We start from the raw sequence: 25,066 nt of genomic DNA, 5'->3' as shown, positions 1-25,066 counted from the left end.
CATAAAGCCTAGTTCACACTACACAATTTTTAGCCCGATTTGCCCCTCGGCGACCATCAGGCTGTGATTGGGAGTAAATCAGCGGTTGATCGGCGGTCGTTATGTGTAAACTACTCAATGACGCGTCACAACGGCTTCCCGACACATTCCCGACTCGACATCCACATCCAGCCAATTAGTGCAGGCAGCTGGCAGAGCAGCGGTACTTTTTCACCGCAAAACACGTTTCACTCTGCAGCTCTCTCTGTAGCTCAGACAACCCCTGCTACCTGCGTGTGCTAATCCATTCTTTCACCCATATTCTTCGTCTTTATAATAACAAACAACAGCTGTTTCGTGTGTAGGTTTGCATCATTTCCCGTTTTACATTTCACTTGTGTTTTCTTGACAAAATGCGGTTTGGAGACCAGCGTCGGGTGACACAGCCGTTGTCAGCTCGTGTAGTGTGTGACCCCCTGTCACCGATCAGTCACGTAGTGTGAACGCCACAACGACTTCAAGACTCCCGTGACAAGATGGCAAGTTGTGTAATGTGAAAGGCACGGCCATCGGCCGATGCTGAAAGTCATGTCGTCTGCACAAGGTTTAAAGTGCAATTTTACTTCTGCATCAAATTGACGGCGTAGGTGATGGCGTAGGCTACGGGGCTACACAGAGGCTACACCGTCGCCTGATGTGCACCTCCTCAAAAATGTAACTACACATCGAGTTGATGCGGACTGTAAGCTCTGTGATTGGTCGGTTGATGCCTCCGAGCCGACCAGAAGTACTCTGCGCTTTGAAGTAACATTTACTAGCGGCCAAAACGGCGGCTGTAACACAGTGAATCAATATATTTGACAGTCGCAACCTGAGCAAAATGACTCGTTTCGCTATCAGAATGTGATCCATTCGGTCGGTAACATTTGAAAAGGCTACACCAGCCGCACGTTTACAATTTTACCCCCATTTACATTAAGGGAGCGCTAAACCGGAAGTTAGCCTGCTCGGGCCGGCAAAAGTCAACACAGTGGACGATGTAGCGCTACTGCCGACTGGCGTTTGGGGTGTAATAGCAGAATGATGGACACACCTAAACGCACAAATATAAATACGTAGGTACGCACGTAGACCCTACGCAGGAGTATAAATGGGCCTTTAGGCGTCGGGGAGTGAGTTTACTCAATGCACAGCCTAGCTGGCTACCATTACATATACATTCTCTGTGGGCCCCTCCTCACATGAGGGCCCTGCATACTCAGTCCCCTTTGTCATCCCAGTACTGTTGCAACAATATTAGAAAACCAAAAAACACACCAGGAACGTCTAGATCGTCTTAATTTATTAGTTCAGCCATGCATAATTAGGTTGATTTATCACGTAATTAGCAACAGCTTTTTAAGCTTCTTTCGACTCATGTCAGTGATCAGTGAACAAATAAACAAAATACTGCGTCCAACAAAACAAGCAAGGAGGTACACCCATAATTTACAGCTAATTTAGCCGCATACGCATGTTCAACGGACTATTTCTTAAACCAGATGTCTTTAAAAGAGTGGTTAGTGTTTTTATGACAACAATAGCATATTTCATTAGCTACCAAAAAAATGTTTCAGATGATTTACAACTCTAATTTATCTGTCCCTCTAGGATTTCGCAATGTTACGTTTGCAACTATTAATACAAATTCAAGGAATTCCTGTGAATTCAGAGTGACTTGCAATTTTGACCAATCGGCGCAACTTTTCTGTAAATTTGATCTATGATCGCTGTTATCGTAGAACACTGTCATATGTCAGTAAACTCATTTCCTTGTTACAAGTTGCAGCAGACATGTGTGATATCAGCGTCTCACATTTGCCTACAAAAAAACATGCCATGAAAAACAGTGTCCAGATCCTTTTTTTCCAAAGTGGGGGTAAACTGTCTACCACAAAAAAAAAAATTTAAAAACGAAGAAAATGACATCAAATGAGACAAACCACTGATACAGGCTGCTACATCCTGGTCAATTGCAAGCGCTGTCAAGTAATGTTGGTTTAAATATGCAGGGTTAGGCCTAGGTATTTCAAGACTCCTTGAACACTTCAAGAACAAATATTGAAGGTATGGACATAAAGGAAGCACAGAGTGGGGACTTCCTCGCCCCTGAAAAGCATGTCCACGCCACTGCTCACACTGATGTATTAAATTCTTCTTCTGTTGTGGGCTACTTTTACTCTGCCCTTGCCCTCTCACTTTCTCATCCCTAACACCTTCAGGCCAATCAAACGTAACACTAGAGCCTCCTCCGTTAAGTAAAGGTCAGACCTAGCCGGTACAGCCACGTTGTCAAATATTAACTGCTCACATTGATAACAGAAAAAAGGGGCAGCGAGAAAAATGGGTTATATTTTGTTTGTTTGCGTGAATGGGAAGGGGGGCGGTCCCTGTGGTCGCTTGGGCCAATAGCATCGCCAGGAAGCGTTAACAGACGTAGATTCCAACCAATGACTGAAGCGTGCAGCTGGACAAACGCGACCACGACAGAACCTTTTTTCCCCCCTCGACGTTTAGCCAAAGAAACAGTGGATTTATCCGTTTTTTAGCCAATAACGCGAGCAAACTGACAAAGGAGACACGTGTTTGCTTTGCGTATCGGGGATTAGTAGCAGAATTTCATTGCTGTGTGGTTTTCTTGTGACAGCCTGGACCGGAAAAGAGCCGTTCACCCCCCGACAGCTGGTTTGCGGATTCCCCCTCTTTGCGCTTGAAGTTGTGTGGTGAGTCTGTTGTTATTGGTGGAGTAAAAGGTGAAGCTAGCTGTTTGCAACAGAGAAGAAAGAAATAGCAGCAAGAAAGCTAACGGTGCTCCTTAAAAGTAATTAACTCATGTTACTTTTTGTATACGAGCTCATTTCTTAATAACTTACTCCAGTTGCACAGCCAACATTAGGCTACTTATTGTGTTGCACCAGATAAGACCTCAAATATCTTGTCTGCAAAGATGGAAACACTTTAATGAAAAGGCTGAAATTGTGGTAAAACAACTTAAGAGTCTTCTCCAACATTAGAAATAGTTGTATTGTGATAAGCTACAGCCCTGGGGCATAGCCTATGCAGTCTTCAAATGCTGGATTTCTATCTTTACTTTGATCGGTAATATGTCGGGTTATAAACCCATACACTGAAACCCGAACAACAGAGCGTATTCTTTAATAGTCTGTTGTTCATCATTGTAATGATTTAGTCCTCATAAAGCTCAGTTGAAGTGTGACTTGTTGGATTATTTGTTATTTATCGAGAGAAATGCTTCCGAAGCCACGCAGGCATTTGTGTGTTGGTGAAGAGTAGTGGTGGACCTTGAGGGATGTTTGTTCACATGCTGCATTCAAGTACCCACTGTGAGCCCCGATTTTCGACAGTCAATGTTACTGTGACGTGAACTGCTGAAACGATCAAATGAATCGATAGTTAATTGGCACCCTTTAAAGCGAAGCTGTGTACTTGCGACCCCTTAGGCCTTGGGAGATGCATATGTCTTTGAGTTGCCAGCAGCCTAACCAAAAAGTGAAGTTCCCTTTTTGAGATTGTTGGACATAAATTGTTTAAAGTAGTGCAAAGATGTAAAACTATTTTATAATAAAGAATTAAATATTAGTGAAATGTCTGAAAACTGAAGCATCAGTCTTTGTTTACTTGAATATTTCAAACATTTCTTTTTTTAGCCGTTTGTCCTGGGTCCCCACACATTTTGATTTCAACATTTTGATTCACTGATTTATTGTTTTCCAGCAAAAATGCCAAACGTTAAGTGGCTCCTGTTGTCATATGTGACTGCTTTTCCCTCTTGTATATCACTGAAAATATATGTTGGGGTTTTGGGCTGTAGGTTGGACAAAACAAGCAACTTGCTGGTGATACACTCAGTTGCCAATTTCTACACCTCGCTAAAATGAACCCAGTCTAGTACAACAATGCAGAAATAAATCCTGCCTTCATGTTCAGTTTTGGAGGCTGTAGTTTGTGGTGCTGTTGAGATTATTCTGTGTTTGAGAGGGTTTTCTAATATTTAGTCTACCCTCATTGATGTTAATTTGGTGGACAAAAGTATTAGAAACACTCCACAGTATAATGCAAACACTCAACAGCACCACAAATTGCAGCCTCCAAAATGACCATAAAGTTGAATCAACACCTCTCTGAAACAGTTTCAACAAAAACTGAGCAGGATCACCTTCAGGAACGCAGGATTTATTGCAGGACTGTTGTATTAGACTGGGTTCATCTTGGTGTGCCTAATAAACTGGCAATTGAGTGTGTATGGCTCATGGCTTTAAGGTATTTACTGCAGTCATCTCGTCAATGTGTGATCACATCTCTTAGCTGAAGTTGTTGCACACAGAAGTATCCGTGTCATTCCTCATTTGATGTCAGCCATTTAATTAGCATGACTAATGACATTAACAACTGTAACTTTGCTGGATACATCATCTGATCATGCACTATTCACCTCTTGTGTGTGTGTGTGTGTGGGGGGGGGGGGGTGGAAATACTGTGGTGGTATACAACCAGATGTTGTGTAGCTGCTCACATATCCGGGCCGCGTCTGCTTCTGTGCATCACTGCAAATGTTTTGTCTGCACGTGACGTTTGGTCATTTTCTCTCCACATGCACTGAACACTATCAGTGTTAGAGTTAATGATCATCCTCCTAATGGAAATCAGCATGTTTTGAATATTGTCGTCCATCCTTGTATACCAATATTTAGATTCATTCAGGCATCTGAAGTATGGGGCTGGTTAATATGGTTGAAATCATTATCACAATATCAACATGTAATTTTCCAATATCTGTATAGATATCTGAATGGCAAATGTCTGCAATATTCAAAGCAGTGAACCATGTTTTTCCTCATACTGTATATTTAAAATAATAATCCCATGACTGTGTAGGTTGGTTTGTCATTACAGTTTGCTCAAAAGTGGAGCTGAAGTAATAAAACAATGTTGTACGTTACTCATCGCATAAAAATGGTAACCTTGTTTTGATGTAAGCTGAACATCTTTGGGGTTAGGGCGGCTGGTCAGGTAAAACGACACATTTGAAGAGTAGTTCTTTTGGTTTGTGGGCAATAGTGTTTGGCGTTTTTCGGACTGTGTCCATGTGGTATTTGTTTGTCAAACCCACATTCCTGAAAGAACCTGAACGCAGCGCCGCGACCACGTGACCGACCCAGCTTTCTAACGTTAGCAAGGTGGCTAACAGGATTTAGCTAACTTGAGCTACGTTGCATCGCAGCACGGAGTAAATCCCCACTGGAGAAACGACGAACACGCAGTCTTCGCTGTGTAGTCGCAATAACTTTTGACTAAACGGTACAATTTAAAGCGAACAACGAGAGCACAATGCCAGGTAACTAGTGCTTTTAAAAGCTTTTAATTTAAACGTGTTGTATGTGCAGCGCTGGCGTAATCCCCGAAGCGGAGGCTTGTTTTGTTGACCTGCTTCACTGACGCTGCCATGCTGTAGCAGCGTGCTAGCTCATAGCGGACCAGCCGACTTTGTTTGGCCTCAAGCATCCAAACGGGAATGGTGTTTGTCCTCGACTCGTGGTTAACGTGTTTTAATATCTCGCCATGTCTTTTTCATTCGGTGCTTTGTTCGCGTTTAGGCAGTTTTCACGTCAACGCACCTCACGACTTTCATGAGAATAACTGTTTTTCAGCCACCCAGCCCTCGACTCTTTGTTGTTGCTGCTGAGATAGCATTCACCTTAGGCCCGCTCACTGACAGCGCGGCTATGTGCATCTGTGTAGCTGGTTAGCCAGCGTGAACTAGCCACTTAGCATTACCTCGGCTAAAACCGTCCAATCCAGTTAACCAACTTTCCAGGTAGGCCCAGACACCTGGTCTAGCCTGTTAGCTCACCGGGCACGTTAGCAGCCTATAAGCCACTACGACACAGCTCCTATCACCTACAGCAGCACACTAACTGTTACCTTACATAACCTCTTATGTAGCGGGCTATTCTGTGACTTTCAAAGTACCTATTATACACAGTTGATGCGCTTAACGCTACACAAACCTTATCTTCACTTTCCCGTCAGGTTTTGTCGCTCCACAGATTGGGTATCTGTTTTACGGTTTTGTCCATAAAGTATCCTGGGCTTCTCCAAGAAATTAACAAAATATATTAAAACAACATAGTCCATAGCAGACTGACACTACGTTTTCACGTGTGGCCTTTCATATTGTGACCTTTTGTAAACTATTTTTTATATATATATATATATATATATTTTTTAACGGTATTAGTTCGTAATCTTATTTTGTTGTTACCTGCCGATTTCAGCTGTTTACAAATCAGTTAACAGTTTGGAGGAATGGCTTGACTTGTAGAAATAACATCGGCATATCTTTTTGTGAACTTACTGTCCGTATATTATTTTATATATATTATTTTATATAATATTTTAATTCTCAACCAATAAATGTAATGCCTGTAAAGTTGTCCAGAGCACAGGGTAACATTATCAAATTGCATGCTTTCTTCACCCAACAGTCCTAAAGAAATATATGTATTTTTTTAAATGTTATTTTCGTGTGTGTGTTACAGTAATGTCAAAGTGTGAGAGAAACAGCAGACCCTGTTACCAAAGGCATGGCATTTTAGCTTTAGGAAGCTTTAGGATTAATGAAACATTGAAATTGTTGCTGAAAATTATAGAATTTAATCTAAAATAAATGTTCATCATAGTTTAGGTGTTTCTTCAATTTTGTCAGACCGTCCAAAAACAGTCCAAATCCCTAAAGTATTACATTTACTGTTTTTACAAAAGCTGCTCCTACCAGTGAATGTTTGTTGTTTTTGCTTAAGTAATTACTGAATATTGGTGGATTATCAAAATAGTGGCCTAACAACATGTTTTAATAGTTACATTTGGGGCATTTCGCTCCCTTTTTTTGTAAAATAACTTTTCAGATGGAAATTGTCACCCCCATAGGAAGGATCAAATTTCTGTGCATCGTTCATCCTAATGTGTCATTCAAAATATGTCCTAATAGACAACAAACGTAAGTCTTAACGAGAGTCATGAATACCAAATAAGATAGGACAAGATAGAATTCATGTTAAATATTTGCAGTGAATAAATACACAAACAAGGCAGCACAGCTGACATCCATTATTGGAATTTATTAAGAAGGCGGCTTCGTTGGTCATCAGGAACATCAAGTCAGAAAATGTTGACATCTACAACTGGAGGGCAACTGAAAGTGTTTTAGGTTACAGCATCGACTCATTTGACTCAGAACTAGAGCTCAATCATATTGCAGCTTTCCTCGTTTATCCTTCACCCTCATCCAGTGGGATCAGATCTCACTTTGCTCACAGCCATGGAGCATCCCAGGCTCCGCTAACTAAATATTACATGGTGCCCAACACATGGTGACGCAACATGTCAAGTGCTACATATAGTACTTAATGGCACAGCGCTCGCCGTCTCCTCCTTATTATTCCGGTTGACCCACCGTGCGCTCCTGTGTCGCCTGAGTGGAGGCACGTTTACAGTGACTCTTAGCAACTGTATCAGTTGCTTAAGGGTTTGGATTCACAGGATCACTTATAGCTTTAAGGATTTTGTTTTGGAAGAAGTCTCTAAAAGGGGTGCAACTAGAAGTTGCTTTAATCATGAGTTAATCTTTTGATTCTTCAATAAAGAATTTGTTTAATCTGTAAGGCGTCAGAAATGGAAACTAATTGCCTGTCAACTTGATGTCTTAAAGTTTTTTTTTTTTTTTTTTTTCTCCAGTCCAAAACCCAAAGATATTAAATTTTAAATTATATACAGCCAAGAAAAGCAGCAGATCCTTACATTTGAGAAGCTGGAACCAGAATTTACTTTGGAAGTCTTGCTTAATAAATTATTTAAACTATAATTTAGCTCTAACCTCCTCTGTTTTCTAACAGAGGTTTTGCTGATAGACATCTATTGTGTGCTTATATTTAATTCCCATGCCTGATAGTTGAAATTGAGTGTAGTTGTGCATTTGTTTAGAAGTGTCCAGTAAACTTTGGCAATTGATGTTAAAAGTCTGTGGTCCAACACTTTCTGGAATCCAATAAAAACACAGAAAAACATGCATATGCAGGCTGCAAACACTTTGAACATGCTGGCACCTTGCTCAACTAGTTAAGTTGGAAATGTGGGCTTCTCATGGTGTTTTTTTTTTTTTTAACAAAATGTTCTGTCGTACCCTCTCGCGCTCTCCTGGCCTGCATATTTGCCTTCTTAACTAACATCTTGTGTGAATTGTTGCACTGCATAATCAGGCTACTTTATCATTGCCTACAGAAACACTGACATCTTGGAGCCTGCCAGGCGTCTTGTTAGTCTACTAACCTACTTAGATTACACATGTTTGTTTGAACTCTGAAGGACATCGCGCCCATACTGTCGCTGCGTGCAGTGAACAGCACTCTCCCTCAGGTCAAACTCAGCTGACACATGTTGATTGTGTTTCACCGACCGAGGCAGAAACAGCAGTAATAGGTGTCATCAAAACATTATGTCCTGAATTTGGCAATCAGGTGGGTAAAGCTGCTGGGAGTTTCAGGAAGTAAGTCAGTCCTTCGCAAGTCAGAGATTGCAATAGCGTGTCTGCATCAGGCTGACCCTGAGGCTGTTTGCACGGCTCGGGTGAGATCATCATTGTACTATTTCTCATTTTTTATTTATCTTTTTTTTTATTCTCCACCCCCACCCCCGTGCCCACTGTGAGGCTGCAGTTGAGTCATGACAAGTCTGTTGGAGCTGGCTGGCAGTCTGGCTGGCAGTCTGAGGATTATGTCATAGCGGGCATTTATCATCAGAGCTTTGTGTTGGTGTCGCAGAAGTAGGGACGCACACACAATCATGTCTAATCACTTTTTTTTTTTTTTTCCATCATTAAATGTAGTATACCTGAGAGATGGTATTTTCAATGGTATTCCTGTTGGAATGACTAATAAACAACCTTTTATTTTTTTTATATTTCTTCTACCTTTTTTAAGCATAGTTTGTGTTCAAAATTCTCGTTATAATCATTTATCAACGACAACACATCTATTGGGCTTTCCAAAGAAACTTTGGATGCTCAGCTGCCTTGACGATAGCGAGGCTATGTAGCAATATAGCCTACAATGCAACTGCTAAAGCCAGCTTGGCTTCAAGGTCATGTATGTGAGATCAAACACATGACAACAAGACAGTAGCTAATTAATATGCACTCTCGGCACATTGACACTGTTGCAGGTGAATTACTTTAAATGTTAAAGTAAATTGCCCTTAGTCTTGATCTGTCAGTGTTTCAGATTTTTCCATCATTGTTAAAAAATACCGTAAAACTTTGAATAATAGCCCGGGCTTTTATTTGCTAAAATCTGAATTGACCCTGCCTATATTTGGGACAGGCGTCCATATGGGACAGGCCTTTAATTCCTTTTGCACAAAACTGAAAGTACCATGAAACAGTTTATTTCAAACAGAATAATATTAGTATAAAAATTATCCAGTAATATCAAATACACGTCATTCATTTAATCTAGCTGCGCTTTTATTTTGAAGTAGGATGAGAGAAGTGTGGCTGAAGTTAGCAGAGTGCGATGGACTTCACATGACAGGATTTACAACTTGGATTCATTTTATGAAAAGCTGTTTTGATTCTTTTGATCGGTGGACCCTTACAGACTAAAGGAATATAAGTAATCAAGGAAGGGACACATTCTGACTTAACGAGCGCTTAAAAGGTAATGGCAGTCAGCACAGCGGTAAATCTATAGGAATTAGACTTTAGGGCTTGTTGTTTCCGTTAAATGCTCTGAACTATTGAATTGTGGAGAATCTTACTGATCTAAGATGTTCAGCATGTCCGTACTGACACATTGATCATACATTTAAACATTAATATTGATGTTCACGATCCAAGCAGCTAAAGCGGGCGACGCAGCGGGGTTTAAAAGGTTTTATACATCCTAAGAACTTGTATAAAAACCACTAGGCGTCTGTTTGTCAAAATGTGTTCACACACCAGGCCAGTAAAGGAGATAGGCGGCTATTTGGGACTCTGCTATTAATTGAAGTATGTATCAAAAGAAAGAAAAATGGATTTTAACACCCAATGCAATCTAGAAGAAGCCCGGTAAAACCACTTGCAGCATAAATGTCCACGGTCTCGAGTTGCGGTCCCCTCTTCTGTGTCGCGCCCCCCTTTTGTTAGAAAGTCAGACTAGTGTATTTATGTTTACTCCTCGCCAGGCCTGTGCAAAAAATCAATACAGCAATATATCGCAATACTTTATTCCACAATACTGTTTCAATATTCCAGCCCTTCTCGAGCCCGGCTCCAATGGAGCATTACGGACTGTTTAAAAAAAAAAAAAAAAAGTATTATTACAATATGCCAGTATTTGAATGCTTTAGCATTTACAGTAAGAATTTTGGCCAATGAGCCACTGTTGAATGTTAACATTTTTATATTTTTTCCCTGCTGTACCGAACGCTGACCCAAAACTGAGGTACCTACCGAATTTGCTGTACCGTTCCACCCGTAAAGAAGATGAAGCTGGCACTTTGTACCTCAATGCTCGATAATTGGGCTTGCTTTCAGTACAGCCCTCAGTGGATAATGAATTCGCTCCATCAGGAAGCGCAAAATGAAATGTGCAGCAAGTACACTAATCACTAAAGCACTAAAAATTACCCTCTAACCAATTGGCACGTAAACCTCGACTTCAAAGTACAAAATTAATGCAGACCATAGCAAAGAATGCCGGTAAAACATCTGTACTGAACACGAAGATTGATTATTTCCTTAATTTTTCACTGTTTGAAACCATTTGCCTTCTTTTTTTTTTTTTTTTTTTTAAATAAATCTTAGAGCCATCTGAAAGCAGCAGGACAGATGTGAGTTACACCTGCAGCCTCTACATTGCAACATGCAGCACTTTTTATGTACGACGCCTCACTGATTTACTGTCTGTAACTTGTTTCTACTAATGCCAGTCTAACTTGTGCTTTTCTTTACTGTCCGTTATAACTCCTGGTTTTGCCATCCTTGTCTTAGATTTAAACCTTATTTCATTGTTTTGGCCGTGCACAGAAATGGGTACGGAAAGGAGGAAGTTGACGTTGTGCGTGAACCGACTGATTTAACACTCTGGGTATTTGTTTGCCTGTGAATGTTGCTGTCTGTCTTCATGATCTCAGTCTAGGCCTGTTTGTGTATTTCCCTGGTTAATAATAATATTGTAAGCCTTTTACCGTAGCACTGCAATTCACCAACCTGGAAAAACTATTGATTGCGGACATAAAATGCCAATGACTGTTATTTAGGTGTTTGCAGTAAGAGATTTCAGCTCTCACATAGTTTTGGAGACCAGGTCCCAGTCCCAGCTGGTGTTGCAGTTTTCAGTCAGTCTTATTCAGATCATGTGATATGGAAAATTGTTCTTCGGCGGGCTTATTTTTTATGAGCAGTGAGACTCTACGAAGACTTTTCTACCCGTGGGAGCAGTTTTCCCAGCTGTAGCTAAAATGGAATTGAGATCCTGCTAATTCGTTCAATTTGGATCCAGGGCTGAAACACTGCAGCCTTGATTCAGCTGAGATAATGTAAATTTAAGAGCCAATAAGACCCAGCTGTGGGCGAGTGAACAGGAGATGAGTCAAAGTTATCTGGCTTCAAGAAAGGGAGAAAATGAAGCACGCATGGTGTTGAATTTGTTTTTGGGAGTGAGTTGTGTCTGATTTGAAAACTAAACTTTGCCATGATGAAGTTTTGAGCTGAAGTTCAGTGAAGAGGTGTTTTTTGATTTATCAAAAGTTTCCTGTTTGCACGCCTTGGCCAGCTATTACGCTTATGTAACTGTCTTCTCGTGCAGAGCCGGCTGAGATGAGCGGTCCAGAGGTGGCCAAGACACCGGGAGGCGGAGCTCCAGGCAAGGAGGGAAAGGAACCTGTGGCCAATGGGCACGCAGGAGAGGGCAACGACGCCAACCCATTTGCTGAGTACATGTGGATGGAGAATGAAGAGGAGTACAACAGACAGGTAAATAATGTTTCATATAATGTCTCGCTCAAAACACATTTTGGCCACAGTTTTTAAAAATCATTTTAAGGGATCTTTAGACTCAGATTTATTAGTTATTTTAAGTCTAGCCTTGGTCAGGTCATTTGTAAAATCCAGTCCCGTGTTGTATATAACTGTGCAGTATTTTTGCATCTGATGATACTTCATTACTAAAACTGGTCTTGTAGTTTATTATCTCTTAAAGTATTTCTGGGTGCCTTTAGTTTAGAGTGGACAAAAGAGAGATGATGAGAAATAATGGGAAAGGCAAACAGGCAGTGACATGCAGCAAAGTTCCCTGGTCAGAGTTGAACTGGGGACATTGCTCCCCGGGGGCCCCCCTTCCTAGATCATATTTCATCTTCTCACCAGTACCTGCAGCAGCATGCCCAACACAGCCTTTTTATGCACGCAGAACCCGTGTGTCAGTGTATGTAAATGTTAACATCCCTCCATCCCAGACTGTGAGCTGGTGTGCTTTTAGCCAGGTTGTTTGGATAAATCTGATTCATTATTATTCTTTTATGAATTTGCCCCTGAATTATACCTGCCCTGGTGCTTCTTACTCAGTCTCTCCTTCCTTCCTCCTGGCCCACTTTCGTGTCTCTGCTGTGTCACACTCGCTGAAGCTCTCCTGTATATTCAGCTCTGCCATTTTATTTAGCTTTCTGCTGTCCCCCACCTTCATCTTCTCCTGGCCATGTTGACAGAGGTTCTCAGGGCAGCTGAGGACTGATCCTATCCATAACTTACCAGACCTGTTTACCTCCCTTTCCCCCTCCCCCACTTCCTTTTTTGTCCATTCCTCCCCTCTTCCTGTCCCCTCCCCCCTCTTCGATCCATAAGGAAGAAATACATCCTTATCACAGAAGATTATGTGGACCCGTCTTAATCACTCCAGTTACATGTTAGTGATGTATAGGTAGAAGTGTGCCTGTGACGAGCATTTATTTTGTTCTTCAAAATCCATCTTCCAGTAATTAGTGCCCTTTTCAGCTCTCTGTATCTCGATCTGCAGTCTTTTTTCCTCTCACTTGGCTGGATGAGTCATGTGTTTTAATGCCTCCACATTACTGAGAAGATTTCTCTTTAGGAAACCTTCCACCTACTTGTGACGCAAATAATCTGAGATATTCCTCCTGTCTCTGCCCTTGCACTATGTCTCATCTCTCCTTTCTTTCTTTCTTCTCTCCCTCGTCGTCTCCCAGGTGGAAGAGGAGCTGTTGGAGCAGGAGTTCTTGGAGCGCTGCTTCCAGGAAATGCTGGAGGAGGAAGACCAGGATTGGTTCATCCCTTCTCGTGACCTCAACAACCAGGGGGTGGGGCAGCTGCAACAGCAGCTCAACGGCCTGTCAGTCAGCGATCACCACAGCAACCTGGAGGAAGTGGCGGTGAGTCGGAGATGCATCTCATTAAATAACCAATTCTTTTTTTTTGACAGTTCTGAGTTTAGGAACAACGAAACTGCTCTTACTCTCTCTTTTCATGCCTTTTTCTGCAGAGGAAGAGCTTGTTGAACCCCGAAGCGAAGGAATTCGTCCCGGGGAAGAAATACTAGGAGTCCCCCTCACCCCCATGGAGCCTCCACGCGCACACACACACACACACACACACACACACACACACACACCGGTCCTCACATTCTCAGAGACTCTGGCGGCCATGACCGCGCACACACTGATGCTCGCACACACGCATGCACGCACACACACCTACACACTTGAAGTCAGTGGCGTGCTGGCAGGCCCAGTTGGGGGGTGGGGGGATTTCCTTTTTTGTTTTCTTTTTTTTTGTTTCTTTAATCTTTTTATTTCCTGTTTTGTTTCTTGTAAGCTGAGGGACATTGGGAACAGGGGTGGGGGATGGGTGTAATACCAGCACCGCCCTACTGCGGGCGCATTTCAGATGACACTGTTGATATTTACAGAGTATGCAGATCTCATTGATGTCCCCTTGGAACTGAGGCAGCTACCAAGGAGTGATGCCAGGACAATACTTCAGCCCAAAATATCTAATAAACTTGAAAGGTTACTTCACATACTCATTAATTTGTGTGCTGTCCAAGTTTTAACAACATCACCAGTAGTTTGAGGGTTTTCATGACAGTGAGATTAGAGCACGACTAACATTTCAGGGGACTTGATGGGTTTCTCCCACTGCTCTGTAAAGTCATCACGGTCAGTCAAACCTGTTAACGTTTGCTCCTATGATGTCATAAGCTCTTCTTGTGCATCTAGAAATGCGGCTTGTTATTTGTATCTGCAGTGGCTCCGTTCCAAACCAAATACAGACCCCACCCTCCCTGCACACATGTTTTTGGAAGTGATCTTAACAGACATGGACAGGTGTAACCATGGATAAGAAATTATTTTCCCAATTTATGTGGAAGTCCATGTTTTATGTTGTGTCCAGCTTATTAGAGCCGAGGTGCGCGTTAACTGATCACACATCAAGATGAGAAAAATGTTGTTCTAAAGGGAAGGTCAGAACTTTTTGAACCTTCAGAAAATCCGTTGTTATATTTTATTCACGGTTTCATCCTTTTTTAGTTCAATTTGTATTCATGGGGTGTAGTGAACAACCTCGTTATAGGGGAGTATTTGGTCTGGAACAATGTCACTGCCTCTTTCTGCCGGAACAACTTGGTTTGTCCAGCATCAGATCAAGTGTTCATATCCAAATCAGGTTTTCAAAAAGCCTCTCCTCTTTTGTCTATTTTTCCCCCTTCATGTTTTGAGGATGAGGCATTTTGTGTCTCTACTGGGTACAGTAGCCTGTGGTGTCCATTTAGTCCTGTTTGCAGGAGGAAACATGAAGGGACAATATTGTCAAAGCCAATCAGAATAAAGCAGTATGGAACATGTGGCTGACAGTATGGCCTCCTTGCTGTTCTTCTCTTTGTAGGTTGACTTCTTCTGAGGAAGTTCTTCTTTTTAACCATAAATCTTTGTTGTGGTCTGGCTTTCCCTGAAGCATCGTTCCTTAGTGCAAGTCCAATCTCCGTTCAGTTGCGTGCCAATAGGAAAAAGTTGTATATGTGAAGATGCTTTTTAGGAAACCTGGATTGTAATCCTGAATTACTGAGTCACTTTTTCTAGTTCTCGGCCATTTGGGCTTGAAAACACAGAGGATATGTTGTCATAAAATCTGAACATAAATCATCTTTATGCCACTGTTCATTTGTGGTATCAGCAGTGACAATAATGTCGTGTGTTTTACTGTATTACTGTTAAGTACACTTGTGCACTTAGGGAGTATCTGACAGGTGAAAGCGCTTCTTTACACCCTTGCAGCTTTTCCAATTTTCAGCCTAACAAGTACTCAAGTGTGTTCTTAAACCGTGCAGTAGAGATCGTGAAATGTTGGTTAAAATGGAACTTCCTCACACAGTGTTGGACCGCAGTTGTCAAATGACACCCTGGTGAAGCCAATAGGAATGTCTGCCAGGTGAACATAAAATCATTTTTGGTGATTTTGTTTAGATGAGTTAGATGACTGAAGTCGTGGAGGAAAAAAAAGAGGTCCAGAAGAGACAGTATGAATTTCAGTACAAATAAAAATAATGAAAAAAGACGAATAAAGATGTTAAAGACAAACGCCGCCTGTCAGTCTTCTGTCACATGTTCATACAAAGTGGACGAGAACACAGATGAACCCACAGGGTTTGGTTGTATTTGTAAATCCGTTAATGACCGTGAAGACTGTCATGTTCTACTATTTAATAACCACACATGGCCTCTGTAACATGACCAGTGACTAATTTCTAATCACATATCCAGTAATAGTCGGCATGCTAACATGCTGATGTTTAGTATGTTTGCTATATTAACCATCTTAGTTTAGCATATTAGCTGGCTAACGTTTGCTAATCAGCTCTAAACATACGACAGCAGAGACTAAAGGGACTGTTTTTAGTTTAACAGGTATGTTTCCAAACCAGTGTTTGATCATTTATAACTGATTTGACTGTGGCAGCAGAGAAAAGGTCAGGATCACTACAGTTATAACAATTTGTTTTGAATGTGAATGTCTTGCTAGCATGGCTAAAAACAACTGTATTTATATTTATAATGCTCACAAAGTAGTCTGATTCTTATGTACATATTAGTAGATCTAGAACACTTATAAAATAGCAGTCCTATTGTGTATTGGCTTGGCTATAGGATTCAAGAATTCATGTGGGTTTAAAAGAAAAATACAAATTGAGTTTGTGAATTAACTAAAAGTTTTGTTTCATGGAAAGTTTTAGATTGATGGTGGTTATCGCTTCTAGTGTTAATGTTTCTCAGATTGTCATAATGTATGAATATTCCTCCTCACACTCGTCATTAAGCCGAGTTCCTTCTTTCAGGAACCACATGAGCAAAGGCCCCATTGAACACAGTAATTCAGTGACAAGGCACCAAATTGACATTAACCTCTACAACATACACCTTTTACCCATAAACATAAGCTATTTTCATCTTTACCTAATAGTCATGCCCTAATAACTGCAATACTTTGGCGAGATAACTTAAAGCACAGCAGGTTGCAACAAACTCACTTTTTAATATTGATTTTCATAGTATTTTTAACAGTTTCCACATAAACACATTTATGCATAACCCAAAAGTCTGTCATTACAATTCATAAATATTGCAGCTACATATATATCATGTCTATATTTTCACTCTGTCAGCTGCAGACCAAGCTTACAACTAATAGTAAGACAGGATCATCCTCCCCACTTTTGTTGATTAAGGAAGGGTAGAAAGAATGAGTGGGTTCAAATGAATATCGCCGCCCAAAAGCTGCTCTGGAGCTTTTCATCGCATCACAAGATCTTCCTCATCAAATGGATTGTGCCTAGTTGTCATAGGAATGTAGAGTTGATGTTGAAATTTAGACTTTTCTGAAGAACTACAATTTTGAATGTTTACAATTCCATGAAAACTGGGCAAACCCCATCTGCTGAGGAGGAACTGAAAGCAAACCGCTCCTAAATGATACTTTTGGGGAGATTGTAAGGTTTCAAACAAAACAACACTTCACCGGGTACTTCATGAATATGGAGCTTGAACTTGGGCCAGAGCAGATCGCTGCAGGTATGAACAATGTAATTCATCTTTGAGTATGAGAATATGGAGCAGTTCCAGCAGAGTTAGGTTGACAGTGTTCAGAAAGCTTGGGTGAGCTGGAAAATACTGATCACATCTTTATAACTCTTCATTAAGTCCCTTAACCAAAGTTATATGAATCTTGTTTTGCATTTAGGAAGGCAGCACAATGTCAGACTAGATGTCATCAACTTGAGGAACTGTCTTCTGAATCGAAAACCTGGACACCCTTTCGGTGTCCATGCCTAAACTGCAGCGCCGCCTCGCCAGAGAACCTGACCCGCCTGTGCTCGTAATAGCAAACATCAGGACGGACTGCCTGAGATCACTCTTGGAGAATACTACGTGCTGTAGTTTGGTGAAAACCAGCACAGGTCATCATGGTGACCCCGACAGGCTTAACTTGTAACATAATTCAATGCTAATGTGTAATCATATTGAGATATTGTGGTCCCGTTTCTCGTGTTTAAATTGTAGATTAATTGACCTAAATCTTCCACAACAGGAAAAGAAAAGGTATTGTAGTTAATGTTTAACTTTTAATTGTGTGATTTTAGATACTTTAGTAACTTTAATAATTCTGCACTAATAATTAAGACATTCATTTTGTCCAGATCACTCTGTCAAGGCCTACTGCTGGCCTCCCGCTTTCTCCAGTCCACCCAAACAAAGTTCATATCGCAGTTCTGAGAGCAGACCGGGGGAACGACATCCTGCCTATGGAGTGGGAGGGACGGCCGTACAGTCTATAGTGCTGCAGAGGAGGAGATAAAAGGCTGGTTCAGGGTGTCTGACTACACTGAAGATGGCCACATGATACTATCAGTAGTGTGCTACTTCCCCATTGTGGAAGAGGACAGGGTGGAACAGGAGTAGTCTCAGAAAAAGAGGAAGAGGGAGGAGACCTCCACGGATGACATTAGCACTGACTTCCCTAAACGAAAAGGTCTTGGACTGTAAAAGTCTAGTGATTAAAAGACAACCTACTATTCCAAACCACCACAAGTACCTTAATGTGAAGGAGTATCAAGAAATACTAAAAAGATTTTCATCCTGGTGGCATCACACACTGCTGCAAATCACCCATCTGATCAAGTGAGCAGGACATCATCACCTTCAAAGGCACGGATGTGACTAAGGTCATGTTGGATCTTCTCTGCAGCTAAGAACAGTTTGTACAGCGAGAGAAATGTTTATTTTCTTTAATAATAATAATTTAAAAACTGTGATTAAAAAGAAAGTTGTTCAAATTGTCACCAAGGCAGCACCCTGCTTTGTGTGTTGACATATAGATTGAAGCTGAAACTAAATCTCCGGTCATGTACCATTTTTTATCACAACCGCAGTGAGCCAAGTTAGTCTCTAATATTTTAGTCAATTCTGAGATTTATGTGCTGAAAAGTACAATTAAGGCAGAAAGCTGAGCTCCAACTGCCATAGTATAGCGCGTGCACTTTGCCATATATAGCCTTTTATGTTCCTGTGGCTGTGGTTGTAGCCATTGCTGTGACTGGCTGTATTTATTGGTGTGGCTATGGCAGTAGCTGTAGCAACTGTATATGGCTGTTGCTGCAGCTGTAACTTTAGTTTGTTGGTTGTGATTTATGTCTAGCTGGCTACTCTTTGCAGCGACTAAGACACTGGTCAGCAAGACAAGTTGACCTACTATCTAGCATTGTACATTGTATTTCACTTTATTTCTTTGTTTGATTTGTTTTCATTTAGGCATTTTAAATCTTCCATAAACTACTTGTGGATGTCTTCTTCATGGCCGATTCACTTTGGGATTGTATTACATATTGGAAAATATCATCTGTTTATTAAACATTAAAATGTGTTACTCTCACTTGTATGAAACAGATGTTCTTATTTGTCAGGTTGCAAGTAAGGAAGCTGCTTTCAGACAATACTCACCACTGAAGATTTTTTTTATCTCAAAAATTACACATCATCATGGTGTTTGCATCTTTAAATATTGGGTAAAATATGTTTAGATAAACATTTCAGTTGAGTGTAATGATTGTTGAACTATTTCTGACAGTGCCTTCATAAAGCTGTGGTTAGCTAAGTGAGCAGGGAGTTAGTTAACGTTACTCCTGCTGAGCCCTTTTCATGCTTTTGTTGTGGATGACATTCAATGACAGGCCAAAGCTTGAGGATTTAAACCCTGATGACTCTTTTTCTGGCGCAGCTGGTCAGGTGATTGCAGATAGCAACCACAGACTGTATAAAAGGTTGCAACAAGCTCTGTGAGTAATGCTAGCATTAGCGTCATAGCTGAAATTTAGCTAGAAGAGAGTGTTGACTTTATTTTCTGGACTCAGATCTCTTACAGTGTTGGACGGTATAAACTTAAACGGAGACCACCATGAATCCACACTTCTTAAATATTATATATAATTTCAGCTTTTAAGGAATATTTTCAACCTGAGCTTCATATTTGATCCAGTTTTAAATAATTGTAAATGTTTGGTGAGTTTGATGTGTGAAAGATAGTCTATTATTGTTATTTTGCTGAAATATAAATCAATCAATTATATTTTAGCATTGCTATGGATGTGTGGACATATGGATATGCTATTTCTACAGAAACATTATAGAAAATGAATTTAAGTACTGTGAATTTGTCACTCTGCAAATAAGGATTTTGAAAACAAATCATCTGATACGATGCATTAAGATAAAAGTATGCAACAGTTAAGGCATGCAGTTAAAATTAACTCCACCTCAACTAGCAACAACATTAAAATACTGTTTACAAGTTTAATTTACAGGTTAATAATGTAACCTTTAGGAAGAGACCATTCTGCATAATGAGTAATTTGACATTTGCTGCTAAGTACATTTTGCTTTACTATCAATTTAGTAAATGTTGGTATGCTGAACTTTTACCTGTAAGAAAGTATTTCTAAATTGTGGTATTTGTAGTTATACTTAAGTAAAGAACCCGTGTACTTCCTCCACCACTGCACTGCCGCATGAACGTTTAAATCTCGTCCCAACAGGAGGGTGACAACAAGCACACATTTTACTGTCTCCTTTGGGTGTCTGCCAGCAGCAGGTTTTACTGCTGTTATGACTCATCCTCAGCTTCTCTATCCTGAGGCAAGATAACTGAGAATCACAGACACAAGCTTTGACCGTTACCTCAGTTAGGAAGGATTTCTAGTGTGCCTTGAAAACTGCAGGTGGTTGGATGAAGAAGCAGAACTTTAAACTCACTGGTTCATCATGTGTAGCGCTAGAAACACAAACAATGTTTTTTTTTTAATCTGCTGTGTTTTGAAACAAAAGTTGAGATTCAGAGTGAAAGATAAAGTTTCTGGTGACGAGCAGGACGATCATGGTGAAAGTCAGTCTGCTGGATCTTAGGTTGGGCCCACTAGGAAGAGACACACACGGTAATTAAAGACACATAAAAAGCCAATAAGCAGGGCTAGAGGTCAGTGATCATCACACACACACACACACACACACACACACACATAGTCGACCACTCTACCACCCTCTCCTTACCTCAACAGTGTACCTGGCCTGGTACTCTGTCAACTGTGGCGTCCTTCTGGGCTCTGTGCTGTAGACCGTTGGCTGCACATGGGCCAGAGGTATTGTGCTGCCACGAGGGGTGGCAGGAGGGAAGGTTTGCATCTTAAAGTAACAACTATTAGGGCATTCAGTTTCCAATGCATAGCTGAGAGCGAGGGGAAAGGATAGAAAACAACACAATAATGCACGTACAAGAGAAATCTAAAATAATTTTGAAAATAATGTTAGTTGTTAAAAGGGGTGGTTCGGGTCTGTGGCTTACCAGCTGCACTGCCTGGAAGTAGGCTGGAGGAAGGGGCTGCTATTCAGTCCAACAGCATGTCTCAAGCCCCTCAAGCAGGTGCTGTTATCCCATTTTTCAGCTTCTAATCAGATGTGGGAATTAACAAAGTACATTCACTCAAATACAGTTTTCTTACACTTTACCATGATTTTTCACACACCTGCTTACAGGTTAATGAATCAATATTTTAACAACACTCAAACATTTTTGGGAAGTACACTTAATCACTTTCTTGCTGAGAGTCAGATGAGAAGATGACTACCACTCTTTCTGGTGTATACATAGCTCCAGCTCAGCAGCTGTTCGCTTAGCTTAGTTTAGCATAAAGACCAAAAACATGGGCTCAGTCCCAAGCTAACAAAATCTGCCTACCGGCACCTCAGCTCAATAATTAACATGTTACTTGTTTTCACAGGCCAGGCTTTAACGGTTTTAAAAAGTGACCTGCCATGAAACATTCAAAAGAACTAAATGCATTCAGTCCTCAGGGTGAATTGTAAGAACTTTGATACTAACAAAACTAATGGCATTCCTCAGCTGCACTTTTGAGTTAACACGTGTTAGCATGCTAGCCTGCCAAACTAGAATGATGACAATTGTAAACATACAGTACCTGCTTACCTGCTCATGTTAGCATTGTCATTAGCACCATGTTAGCATGCTGATGTTATCATTCAGCTTAAAGTACTGTTGTGTCTAAGAGAGCTGCTCTAAAAATGACTTTATTTTAGTAAACATTATCTGCTAGTGAAATAGCCTGACCTCTTAACCTCACAAAAAGTGGTGTTGATATCACTGTAAACAAGTAATGTTTTTAGTTAAAGGTTATGCATCATGGGACGAGTGTGTTTCTATGTGTGACAGTGTTGTTCTACCTTCGATTGTGATAATTGGACTGGAGGCCACAGGAAGGTGTAGCAGGTGCTGCAGCCCGGCTTCTCTGCAGACATATCCAAGGAGATCTTCACAGCAGGCCGCACTGACATGAGATGACAACACAATCACACCTGAAAGTGCACAAATATGGAACGTGTTTTTGAAAATGACGCGTGGCTCTCTACTCCAAGAGCCCCTTTGGAAAATAATCTACAGTTGGAAAGCCCTTCAAACAAGAGCGGGCTAAAGAGTGGCAGATTAAACAGTGAAAGCATCTGGTGAATTTCAAAAAACAAAGCAACACAAACACAGCCATCTGACCTTCCTCATAGAGAACATCAGTCTTCTGCAGCGCCTCATCTTTTGCCTCTTGCTGCTCCAATTCATTAGCTGTCAAATGAAGAAAATGGACTGATTACCAATGCAGCTGCCAGCTTAGATGTGTGTGTATATATATATATATGTATATATGATAGATGTATGTGTGTGTGTGTGTTTCTATATATAGATATATATATGTGTCTGTGTGTGTGTGTGTGTTTCAGACAGATACAGACAACTCCTTACCCTTTCTACCACAAACATAGCGCAGCTGACCTCTCTCCTCCTTGCCAAGTACAGGCCCGGTGTCCCTGGCAACTCCCACTTCCTGTGTCCTGGCCTCTGTCAGGGCGGAGCCAACAACCCCAGATGCCTCGGAAACGGAACGAGCGAGGATGCCAAATGGAGGCAAAGAGGCAGGGAAGAGGGAGCAAGGGAGAGGCTGCGGGATAGAGTACAGAGAGAGTGATGGTGGTACTGGCAGCAGAAAGCTAGTTAGAATATAAAGCACATTACTGTGAACTTGCTGCATGTTGTTGCAGTTCACCTGTGAACAGCCACCTGAGCCATAGTTGCTGTTAGTTGTTTTGTAAAAGTAGTCATGAAATCCAGTCTATAAAAATAACATGACAGTAAGTCAATCTATTGATCTATCAATCTGTCTGTCCATCCATTAATCCATCCAACCTGAGGTGGGTTGACATATGGAGGAGCCACTTTAGTTTCAGGTCTGGGCTTCAGCTGGTTGACCTGTGGGTGGCGCTCACTAAGGGGTTTATAGTCACTACTGTAAGTGGTGACAAATCTCCCCAAAGGCATCAAGCCCATAGTCTGAAAGACAAAAACATACATTGTGAAAGTGTTACCTAACATGAGTTCACTGTGAGTATGAGGACGGTCACACAGTACAGCTGCCCAAAGACAGGATTCACACACTACAGTATCAGGAGCAATGGTTTGACCACAGCTGTTTGGCATACAGTGGTGGAGGAAGTATTTGGATCCTTGACTCAAATAAAAAATGCATTTTCTTTAATAGTAGGAAACAAATTTGTTCTGCAATTGCTGTGAGTAAGTCCTTGTAGAGCAATGTATCATAAAAACCAATCACATTCCTCTAACAGCTATTAATTTTGTTCAATTAAAATAGAATAGCAGTGACAAGGTTGTGAGGAAAAATCTTGATTTGGGTCCTCTGAGGGTTTAATAAAGGAAGATCATTCAAGAGAGAGAGGCTGATATGCATGAGCTGAGATTCAGGTTTGTAACACAGTTAACAGTAATGCTGACCGACATAGAGGCGCATTTTATGGAGGGTGACAAGTTTGCCTCGAGGCTGCAGACTCCATGTACGAGAGAGGGAAAAAGGTCAGCAAATGTGTGAAGAGGTAATAGCTCCAGCAGCAGGAGAAATGTTTTTCACATTTATTTTTACATCCTCATTTCAATTCCAAACATACGTTGGAAAACAAATAAAGCACACTGTGGCATAATTAAACTCAAAGACGAGAGAAAATAAACAGACAAGACAAATCAAGCAGCTCAAATATCAGAGTATTTACCTTCAGGCGTTTCAAGGGAAACATCTGATGGTTTTTTGATTCCTCAGAGTAACCTTAGTGCACCATCACAGCAGCTCAGCTCAGCTGTCTGCAGGCTCAAGGTGCCAGAATGTTACTGCGACTGTTTTGAATTAAACTCTGTTCATTCTATTGATGTTTACTCTGTTACCTGTGGCAACACCTGCTACTTACGCTTTTCTATCACATGACTCCTGCTCCAGGTTATGTGGAGCCAGGTAGGCTACTGTACATACTGCAATGCTGTGATTCAGTGACAGTAAATGGAGCACTGGGACATGGACAGTGCTCACAGAAACAGAGGAGGACTGAGTTTTCTCACGCTCTGCTCCACTTTCTCCTCATGCAGACATAAAAAAAAAGTCCAAATAACACAACATAGAGTCTTGCACGCACCTCCAAGTACTATTTAAAAACCATATAATATTCTTTGTGGAGTTCATCAGTGCTGATAAGTGATTCGAAGTAGCCTCAGGGATGTACTGGGACTGAAATTCAGCCCGGGACTTTGAGACGAAGAGGCCTTCTGTACATTTGCTGTATGGGGGCGTGGAGAAGGATTTTTTGCAGTTATTTTAATATATAGTGTTGTACTGAATACAGTCAATTTCATTATGATGAAGACCTTCAAGAAACGTTTTAGTTTAAGCCAGACGAGCCTGAGTCAGTCAGAATGCTAAAATAGTTAAATATACCCAGAAACTACAATGCAGTCCCATAAAATAGAGCAGTGTGTGTGCATAAAAATCAAATCCCTCATCTTCAGTAGGCATGAGTAGGCATATCCCTGTGCTGGACCCTCTGCTTTTACTGATTGTTCAGCTACATATGCAGGAGACGAACATCAGTAACAAATATAACTAACAATAATCCACACCGCCCCTGTACCTGTCACTGTTTCTGGTTCCATTGTCCTTCTCCTCCTGCTGCTTCTCTTCATCGTCCTTCTTCTACAGCTTCTCCTGTTCCTCATTCCTTCAACTGTTGTTTATAATATATATAGCCTAAATATATAATATAGCCTATTTGCCTAAACATAAATGCATATAAAAATAATCTCAGGTTATGTGTTGCCACAGCACCTTTCCACCAAGGAAGAGGTTGGTTAATTTGGCACATTTAGCTGCCTCTTGTACCAACATTTTATTTTCCTTCTTAATTCATATTTTTTGAACTCCAGCTGGAAAGTAAACTCCTTTGATCGGTGCCATTGAGCCAATCAGATTTCAACAAAAACGAATTTCATCCAAGTTGGGAGTGGCGCTGGTATCCCCCTCAATGTTGAAAGTATTAG

At 41.0% G+C, this 25,066-nt stretch overlaps 2 protein-coding genes across 5 annotated transcripts; one reads left to right on the top strand and one right to left on the bottom strand.

Annotated features, from left to right (window-relative positions):
* The first annotated feature begins 2,480 nt into the window (after positions 1–2,480).
* Positions 2,481–15,666, top strand: paip2b (poly(A) binding protein interacting protein 2B). 2 transcript variants are annotated; one of them, XM_038730695.1, is made up of 4 exons: positions 2,481–2,741; positions 11,883–12,049; positions 13,279–13,461; positions 13,572–15,666. In XM_038730695.1, the coding sequence occupies exons 2-4, from the start codon at positions 11,894–11,896 to the stop codon at positions 13,626–13,628; spliced, it is 396 nt and encodes a 131-aa protein (XP_038586623.1). In that variant the 5' UTR covers positions 2,481–2,741; positions 11,883–11,893; the 3' UTR covers positions 13,629–15,666. The 2 variants fall into 2 exon arrangements, with proteins under 2 accessions (XP_038586623.1, XP_038586622.1); XM_038730694.1 differs by lacking the exon at positions 2,481–2,741 and adding an exon at positions 5,233–5,374.
* Positions 15,667–20,391: 4,725 nt separating this feature from the next.
* On the bottom strand, positions 20,392–23,849 carry LOC119911776. Of its 3 annotated transcripts, none has more exons than XM_038730691.1 (9): positions 23,755–23,849; positions 22,880–23,023; positions 22,740–22,805; positions 22,439–22,634; positions 22,193–22,261; positions 21,871–22,002; positions 20,975–21,077; positions 20,683–20,857; positions 20,392–20,548 (listed from the first exon to the last, which is right to left on the bottom strand). In XM_038730691.1, exons 1-9 carry the CDS (start codon positions 23,776–23,778, stop codon positions 20,468–20,470), a joined length of 990 nt encoding a protein of 329 aa, XP_038586619.1. In that variant the 5' UTR covers positions 23,779–23,849; the 3' UTR covers positions 20,392–20,467. The 3 variants fall into 3 exon arrangements, with proteins under 3 accessions (XP_038586619.1, XP_038586620.1, XP_038586621.1); XM_038730692.1 differs by having other exon boundaries at positions 20,975–21,074; XM_038730693.1 differs by lacking the exon at positions 22,740–22,805.
* Between the last annotated feature and the right edge of the window lie 1,217 nt (positions 23,850–25,066).

Source organism: Micropterus salmoides, unplaced genomic scaffold (genome assembly GCF_014851395.1).
Source record: "Micropterus salmoides isolate LMB-PRFRI ecotype aquatic unplaced genomic scaffold, ASM1485139v1 Ms_hic_scaffold_2, whole genome shotgun sequence".
Classification (NCBI taxonomy): domain Eukaryota; kingdom Metazoa; phylum Chordata; class Actinopteri; order Centrarchiformes; family Centrarchidae; genus Micropterus; species Micropterus salmoides.
The sequence above is the reverse complement of the archived record's forward strand: the minus strand, read 5'-3'. Positions and strand labels throughout refer to the sequence as shown.

Coding starts and splice junctions, on each gene's coding strand:
- paip2b (XM_038730694.1), top strand. Junction 12,050..13,278: donor AAGAGGAGTACAACAGACAG/GTAAATAATGTT, acceptor GTCGTCTCCCAG/GTGGAAGAGGAGCTGTTGGA. Junction 13,462..13,571: donor GCAACCTGGAGGAAGTGGCG/GTGAGTCGGAGA, acceptor CTTTTTCTGCAG/AGGAAGAGCTTGTTGAACCC.
- LOC119911776 (XM_038730691.1), bottom strand. CDS start 23,778: ATGTTTCCCTTGAAACGCCTGAAG. Junction 22,635..22,739: donor GCTCAGGTGGCTGTTCACAG/GTGAACTGCAAC, acceptor TCTATCCCGCAG/CCTCTCCCTTGCTCCCTCTT. Junction 20,858..20,974: donor ACTTCCAGGCAGTGCAGCTG/GTAAGCCACAGA, acceptor CCTCGCTCTCAG/CTATGCATTGGAAACTGAAT.